The 9,263-nt window shown below is 33.3% G+C and overlaps 1 protein-coding gene across 1 annotated transcript; it reads right to left on the reverse strand.

Moving 5' to 3' along the window:
- Positions 1-7,920: 7,920 nt before the first annotated feature.
- LOC129220429 (39S ribosomal protein L43, mitochondrial-like) lies at positions 7,921-9,016 on the reverse strand. Its single transcript, XM_054854851.1, has one exon. It carries the CDS (start codon positions 8,929-8,931, stop codon positions 8,365-8,367), a length of 567 nt encoding a protein of 188 aa, XP_054710826.1. The 5' UTR covers positions 8,932-9,016; the 3' UTR covers positions 7,921-8,364.
- Between the last annotated feature and the right edge of the window lie 247 nt (positions 9,017-9,263).

Consider the following 9,263-nt stretch of genomic DNA (forward strand, 5'->3'; position numbering starts at 1 on the left):
TAAGCAAATTTAAGGATGCTTTTCACTGAGAGTCTGAAAGCCTACAGATCCAATGTTAACCTGCGGGGAAAGTTGGATGAAGGTTTTACAAATTCCTTTGAAGTTTTCATGTAAATTTTTTTCCGAGTATTTTTCAAGCCTTTACCTGTGTCGTGTACTTTTTGCTTTTTTGAAATATCCATTCTTTGATTGTTTAAAATTCGAGAAAAAATGAATTTCGTTGAAAAAGGTGGTAGGTACTGTTTGACATTTTGCTACAAATGTAAACGCATAAAATGCTTTCCACAGCTCAACAAACATTTTTGAAAATAATTTCTCGAGCCAAACTCGTAAAATATTCTTTACAAGGTATGTACACATTGATCATGTAATTCATAATACAGTGAAATCCAGTAACAATGAACTTCAAAATCGGGACTGAAAACTTATTTGGTTGAAACGGGTATTTCGTTATACTGATATACGTCGTAACAGGATTTTACTGAATTTTTCTTTTGAAAACTTTCTAAGGAGAAAAATGACACATACCTGCATTTCTTTAAAGCATGAATGAGTATAAAAAAATTGTTTTAAAGCAGCGGTGGGTTCCCAGGGTCGTGACCCCAAATGGGGTCGTGTAGCATTTCTTATTCGGTCGAAACATTATTCCTACCACAGTATAATTGGGGGTGGATCGAATCTAACATAGCAGTTTTGTAATGTAGGATCTAACGTAGCTTTCACAATGTTGCCAGGTTAGGTCCACACCTAGCGATACTTTACTGACATGTAGGCTACGGGATCACAGGTCCTTTACTTGATCAAAAAAGGGTTGCAACGTGCAAAAGATTGGGAACCACTGGTTTAAATTTACAGATAATTAGAGAACTGATGGGGGAAGAGAGAGAACACTGGCCATTTTGTTTTTAACTGGATGAATACACAATGTTCTAAGAACCTTTCAGTAGTCGTGTTACACTGAAATTTTCATAAGCTCAGACAAATAATTGTTTGACGTCTAAAACTTTTCCCTGAAACCTAAGGTTTTTCAATTTTAGCCGGTCTTTATCAATATATATTTGTGCGTATGCACTGTGCCGTTGCGCCTGTTCATAGTGAAGTCTAAGGAACCGAATAACAACTTCGTTTATAGCCTCAATTTCGCTATAAAAAGGTAAACAAAAAGAAGGGAACTGAACCATAAATACAATATATACGGCTTGAATATTAGTACGAAAAACCAAATTTCTAGTTGAATTTTAATTCAAAGTGTCAAAGGTCAAAGTTTTTTAATATCCTGGATAAAAAAACAAATACATAGCCACAAGTTTTCAATCAAGCAATGCATTTTCTACACTTATAATTTACATCTTTTACTTGTGCTTTTAAGACGTTGTTTTCGACTTTTATCTATTTCTTGCACAAAGCTCATGCTTTTTAATGTGCATATTTTATTTACAATTTACACATTTAAAAATTGAAGATATTTTGGAACACCCGATTTAAAATGGTGTTAAAGCTTCATTGAAACCTTATCATTACTTAATATTATTCATAAATGGGGGAAAAAAATTCAAAAAAAAAATTAATACCAAACAGAAAAGAAAGAAGCATTTAGCATCCAGTCCATAGCTTTCATTTGAATTTTGACGTCTTGAATTTAAATTATGTTTTTCACAATCACGAATTGTGGTAGAACCCTACTCGTTGGGTTTCTTATTTCTACAAATGGTTCCTATCCGAATTATATTTGTAAAAGTCATGATTTGAATACAAGACGTCTACATTCAAATGAATTCCAGGGGCTGGATGCTGGACGTGGTTGACTGAATGCTGTTTTTGTCTGAAAAGTATTGTGTAAAATCGAGAGGGTCGGGAATAAGTAAAGTCGATAGCGGGGGACATGAACTTCACCGCCCAGGAGGAGGGATAGCTCGCGAAGACACGTGGAACAGACGAGTTTGCATTAAAAGCATAGAAAAATAAAGTCGAAAGAACATCAACTACGGACAAGTGAAAACAATAACCAACTGTGGTCACTCAAAAAAATAATTATTTGGTCTTGGTCAACAATAATAAGGTATTCGAGGGCGAATGATTGGTATTAGTCTCACGCAACTTTGTGCACATCTCTCAACTTTTGTTGATTTTAAATGTTAACATTTATTAACACAGAAATTACACTATTTTAATGTACAAATGTGCAAATTAAATTACACTTGTTTCGGGGTTACTAAGAACATCTTTATCAATAGAGATAGATACATGTGTTTCTGTCTTTTACATCATTCAAAAAGTTTTTATTGGGCCTGACAGATTTCTCTTCCACGTTCTAGAGTTATTTGAGTTACCCTAATTTTGCTAACAGTTTAAAATTTCCCCGGGAAATCGAGAAGAGATCAAAAAAAGAAAAATTAGAAAATTAGAGCAATAAATGTTAGTACACTCAACAATTTATAAATTCTGCTTCATGAATACTTTTATACAAAAAGAGAAAAATTAAATTGAAATATTTTTTAAGTTTAAAGGATAGTATACTAATGTGTGTGATTTGCAAATGTCGGATTATATTGTCAATTCTGATATTTTTTTCTGAATATAAATTACGTATGTAAGACATTGTTCACGTTCTTATGAGCAAACAATTGACGCAAGTAGGGAATATTCCACGTAATTGTTACGATTGTTTGATTGATTGCAATAATTTGCATCAATGAAAGCTTGATGGAGTACAGCTATCAAGTTTAGGACTTCGTTTGCACGAAGCTGTCAACATTGTGTGGTAATAAAGAGGTTTCATTTAATTTCGAAATGCGAGCATGAATGAATTTTCTAAAAATTGTGATTTTAGCCATTGCTTTTCTTACCATAGTATCCACAGAAAGGAAAGCATTTCTGATTATTGTTATTGTTATTATTACTATTTTGAATCGCAGAAAGCAATGCATAACTAATGTAACCAAAAATTGAAAACCATTAGAAAAAAAAAGACCCGAGAAGAAAAAAAAATCCAAATAAGTTTTAAAAAGTTATTCTATTCCTCCTAACATTTTGCATTTGAATGAGTCGAAGTACATTGTTCCAAGTGTACTGCAAGTAAACTGCAGCTTGTATTTTTAATTTAAGTACATTATTGCAAGTAATTCCCTGTTGCTCATGTAATTCCACCCACGAAATGTATTTTCAAATGTTCTCAAACATCATATAACTGCGTGCTTCGAAAATACACTTCAATAAAAGACTTACCAACTACTTATTATTATAGCCTGTTGCACTTTTCGTCTGATGCGTAAAATATTATTATTATTAATATTATTATTATTTTTGAAAAAGAATTTCAATTTTAAGAAGTATATTAATCATTTAGTCTTGTGTATGCTGCTCTAGTCACCATGCTGATTATCTATGTTTTTGCTGGATGATTTGTTTACTGATAGTAAACAAATGCAGCCCTGCGCATGATGAATCACCGGAAAAATGTAAATAAATATCTAAAACATTAATTGATTAATTAACAAAAATGTCAGTTCAGCGTTGCATATCCTCCATCGAATTGCAGAAGTATTCCTTTTTTGACCATATATATATATATATATATATATACTAAAAATAGCGGGATCCCCCCCCCCCCCTTTGAAATGTAACCATATCCTAATATGAAATTGTTTTCTGATTACGACATTTCTGCCGTCCTCCCAATAATTAAAAATAAAATCAGCATCGTTCCACCTCTTGACTGTAAATATCCGATAACCGATATGTAATCATCCCTCCTCACCCCTCACCCTTTTTTTCCGGGACTACACCACAGTTTTACACTGAGCTTATACCTCTTATGTTTTTATATATATATATATATATAATCATATCCTAACGCAAAAAATTGCACTCTTTAATTAAACTTCAGACAAGAAACGAATTAGCTTTATGAACGAAATAAGATTCGGACGTGGTAATTGAAAACATCGTTTAAAAAAAAATAAGACAAGTGTTTTTCCCGTTAAATTTATGATAAATTTTCATTTCATTCATCAATTTTTCATGAATATAAAATCTGGGAATGCATATCCAAAAAAAAAACTTTGTTTCAAAAATTACTGCAGACCCTTTGGTATTGACTTTATTTTCTGTTCTGTTCAATCTTCGCGTTGGTGCTGTTCAAGTGGGGTTTTGGCCGCCAGCTACTTTCCTTGATTGCTCTTCACGACGGGGGTCATTTAGGGGTTCCTTTCCCTCCAGAACAATGACAGCTGTGACAGGTCACGTGTTCCTGCCTTACATCGATTACCGTCCACTCCATTGGCCGTTGAAGTGTCAATCACTTGATTCAGGTTCACTCCCGTCGTTCAAGGAAGAAAGTCATTTACACCCTAACTTCAATGTTTTCTCTCACTGAAGAGCAGCCTTAAGCGATGCTAAAGTGATATAAGTCCATTTATGAAGCCGATATTTATTCCTCACACTTCCTTTCAAAAATCTAGCTGCATGTGGGCCAATCATGCATGTGGGCCAAACCACAGTATATATTTTGGTTGAGGAGGGGACATTTGAAAATTTTATAATGATTTTGCCTATATTTGGGGTTTTAAAAGAGAACCTGCATTAAATAGAAATAATATATACTAAGGATTAAGCAAGCTTATTTTTAATTTTAAAATAATAATTGATGAAACCTTGCTACTCTTCGTCATCATATGCAGTGGAAAAAATTAAAATTCCTTGGTTTACAAGCGAAACGTACCGTCAAATTTTCTTAGTCAGAAAGCGGAGATGTTCCAATCGGTGTAAACCACTACGTCAATATTTATTTCAATTTTCAAGATTCATTCAGGAAGCTCTCAAACATCCCGCTAAAGTAAGTATCTCCTGAAATTTCATCAAAACATCGAAATTCCTTAAAGGCAATTTTTCAGTGGTAAGAATTTCTGAAAAAAAATCCTACAGTGAAATGATCACAATCACCAAAAAAAAAAAAACTTATACTCTAGTATGAAAATTGTATATGTCATATCATTTTTTTTTCTTTTCAAAAAGTCTATTTCACAAAATGTGGTCAAGTGTGCCCATTTTTTTTTTTTACTTCCAAATTTCTACTTGTTACAAAGAATGTTCATTATTACTTATAGGTAAGAGAAAACAATCTAAGTATGAGATTCAGGGATCGCGCTAAGGATTTCGAATTGTTCGCCAGTAAATTAGCCAAATTTTTAAAGTGTTAGCCAAATTTCAAAAGTCTTAGTCAAAGACTAACTTTTACTCATTTTAATGTATTTTTGTTTGAAGAAATATTTAATCAGAAAATGAAGTATAACTTAATTTTTGACAATTTTTTGAGGATAAGGGCAGGGGTATATCCAGGAATTTTGTCCGTTTTTAGGAATTTAGTGAGAAAAAAAAATGCAAATTAAGTAGTTTTTCCACAAATCATATGTAATTTTTCAAAGGAAAAAATGGCTAAAAACAACTTCAAATGATATTAATCATTCTTTAATAAATTTGAGGGTAGAAATAAAAGCTTTTAACGAAGTAAAGACTGCATTCCTATTTTACTCCGATGTTTCAGACATCGAACACAATGAAACAAACGCGCCATTCAACAAGGCATCCGCCAACACTTTCTACTCGGTAGCCACGTTGCGCACTCGATATCTAATCAGCGAGAGGTGCAAGTACCGTGGCGCAAAGAGGCGAGAGGTAAACGTCATCCTCCCTCCGATCCTAATGCGCGCACCTCGAAAGGTTTGTTTTTATTGGTCAGAATTTTGTGAAGGGTCCGTTTTTAGGGGTCCAAATTTTGTGAAAGGAACTTATTTTTATCTAGATTGACATCTGAAGGGAGATTTTTTTTCCTCTGTATATTTTAGAAAATTTTCTGTTCGCCAATAAATTCGCCAAATTCGAATTTTGTTCGCTGATTTTACCGCATTTGGCGCATGCTTAACGCGGTCCCTGAGATTGTTTAAACGGGGCTTGTTTAAGATTTTGTGTCCATACTCCACACTCTTAAGAGATCCCTACTTAAATTTTAAAAATCCCTTTTATGTCCTAACTTTTGTTGTTAAATTTATTTGTGAGAAGTCTCCCGAATAACTCTTTCATTTTCATCTAAACCTTGGCAGATTTTCAAAAAAAAAAAAAAAGTAACTACGCTACACAGTATACAAAAAGAATCTATTAGTCACTTGCTATCAGTGCCCAATTTCCCAATAGGCAGAGTAGGCAGCTGCCTAGGGCGGCAAATTTTGCTTCAACCTCATCCTTTAAATTATTATTCTTGAAAATAAAACATCAGTTCTTTTTTAAGTTTTCGCCAAAACAGCGACATAACTGATCCTAACTTATCAGTGGAGTTTACCGTAATTATGGAAACCACAGAAAATGCGGTGTGACAAGACTTCTGGTAATAGTTAATCAGTTTCATTTTAGCTTGCGTCAGGGATGGAGTACATCTCCTATAGAGAACATGCTTTTGATCTATACCTTCCAAGAATTTCTTTCCCTAAACCCAAAGAAGGTCCTTTCGGAGGAGCGAATCAAGAACAGAGCCTCAGGTAAAACAGACATAACATCTGGTTTCTCTTAAAAATACGACGTGCAGCGCTGGAAGGGAGTGACCATTATCTCCTGCGTTTAAAAAGAGCAGTTTATTCCTCTTATACCCTTAGGAGTGTTCATCACAAATCATTACTTGAATGTTTAAAGAATTGGAAAGTAATTTGGGATTATTTATCATTGTTATTACTTCCGCTCAGTAAGTTAGTTAAAATCTACTCCGTTCGGAAAAGCTTAAATATGTACTGTTTTGTCCATTTATTTGTAGAACAAATCAAAATATTTTTTTTTTAATTTTTAATATGTATTGTTTATTTACTAAAGGTGATGCTTTAAAACCCCATGATTTGATAGTTTTAATACATATATTTGAATATTAAAAAAAAAGAAAGTAAACCGAATGATTTTAAAATTAGTGTTTTTTATTGCTCAGTTAATTTTGTTCCGTTACTTTGTTAATGAAAAAATGAACTAAATTCTGTTTTTGTCAATTTTTGTGAATTTACTATTCACAAAATAAAAATTTGATTATAATATAATGTTGAAATATTTTGCGATACTTAAATTTTCTCTATTACTACAGGCTAGTGAAAATTGACCTTGGATAAATCGCTTAAGTGGAGGGGGGCGGTAGATTTCAAAACTGTTAGAAGGGGCGGCATGAAGCCAAAGTCGGCCCTGCCTGCATTGAGGGGTTTTCTGCAAAACCCAAGATTAAGTTCATAAAATTTTGCAAGATCAATAAAGAAAACTCAACATCATATAAATATATCTCTTTCCTTTTTTAGTAATAGCTAGATTGCTACTATTGTAGCCGATCAGTTACTAATCTTAAAAATTGACGAAGTGAAAACTGAATAATAAATACTAAAATTGATCTGTCAACAATTATTTTTTCGAAACTTGTTTTTCTACAAACAGTATGGAAATAATCTATTGCAAAAAAAAAAAAAAAAAAAATCTCGACTTGATAATACAGCTATGCAGATAGTACAACATAGGCAGGAAGGTTATGTAACATAGAGAGAGGAATAATATCTCAGGGCTAGAGCAAGTAGTATTTATTAACATTTTTAAAGTTTTAAGCACATTTACATTCTTGATGGCTAAGCCAGAAATCATATTTTAGTGAGAATTATTTGATGTTTTGTCAGTGAAATATTGAATAAATTCTAATCGGTGAAATAAATTTTATATTTCACTGATTAAAAATGGGTGAAATATAAAATAATTTTTACTTTTCTCGCGAAAAAACTCAAGAATTCCAACTCCAAAGTCTTTCTTGAAGACCCTGAGAGCTTGAGGGAAAACCCAAAGTCTGACAGCTCTTCATTGGCCCCTAATTGAAAGTAAAAGGTATAGATTTTCAGTATCCGTATAATAAGCCACTCAGTTGAGGCTTCAAAATGTGACCTGATTTTCAGCCAGCAAACTTCGCTTGGATTTCACAAGTATCAAGAAACATGAGTAAAAAATAAGATCAATTTTTCTTTTATAATATCAATAAATTTTTTTTTGCAGTGCATGAGGACTTTAAATTGTATTAATTCTTTTCAGAATGTAAGGATACCAAGAACACTGCCTGAAACCAAACAGTATAAATTTAATAAAATATTTCAGCTATTAGTGTTCCAATTAGTACTGGAAATTATTTTAAATATTCTAGAAAAAAAACAAAACAATAATCAGCATATTAAGTTCGTTATATAAATTGGTCAAAAAACAAAACATTAACTGAATTCATTAAAATTTATTATATAACTTCGAACAAAATCTAAGTATCACTGAACACAGAATTCAATTCTTTAGCTAAGAATGATTATGAATGATGCATCATGCAATACTTTTAGCCGACTCTTTTTTCTCATCATGATCTTTCTGCGGTTCAACTGATTTCGCGATTTCTATTAATTGTTCTGTTGCCGACGGCCAGAAGGTTTCCGCTTTGCTGAGCTCTTCACTCGGAAATTCGGTGATATTTAACCTAGTGGATTTGTTAGTGAAAGGTGTCCAAACACCTTGGATGCTGGGTGTGTCCGTATGCTGGTTAGAAACAAACCGGGAAGTCGGATATCCGGACTGGGTTCGAGCAAATTCTACCCATTTTACGATATCTTCCCTTTTTTTCTTCGGAAATGAATGATAGTGAGTATGACCATTGAGATACTCGGCTGTGATGCTAGGAGGGCCAATTCTTCGAGGTTTGAGATAGATAACAACACCTGGATTAGCCTTTGCGAAATCCATAAGATCTAATTCAATAAATTCTCGTAATCCATTGCTCCCTCCATGAGATTTAGAAAATTTGAAAGTTATTCGCTGCAGTTGGCACACATATCTTCCTACTCCGTTGTGCAGCACACTTTTTAAGTACGTACTTGGATTTACAATGTTTGACATTGTGTTAACTAAAGGATACTAAGCTAATTAACACATTAAAACTTATCGTTTGAAATCAATAGTAACTTTGTTTATTTTTTGGAGTAGAGAGTGAGATTCATTACAGTTACAGTTACTGAGGCTGCTCTCGTTCATGTGTAATCTTGCGTTCGTATAGAGCAGCCGGTCAATCACGGTTAGTTGATCACAAGACCAAAGAGTTCTCTATAATAGAGTAGAGGAGCGACCCGTATTCGCAACTCCAACGAACTATAGGGGCCACTGCAGTCACTGTCTAATGGCGGACGAAAAAACTAAAACAAACGCATGAGGTAACGAAGAAAATGCTAATA

Source organism: Uloborus diversus, chromosome 4 (assembly GCF_026930045.1).
Source record: "Uloborus diversus isolate 005 chromosome 4, Udiv.v.3.1, whole genome shotgun sequence".
Lineage (NCBI taxonomy): Eukaryota > Metazoa > Arthropoda > Arachnida > Araneae > Uloboridae > Uloborus > Uloborus diversus.

Coding starts and splice junctions, on each gene's coding strand:
- LOC129220429 (XM_054854851.1), bottom strand. CDS start 8,931: ATGTCAAACATTGTAAATCCAAGTACGTACTTAAAAAGTGTGCTGCAC.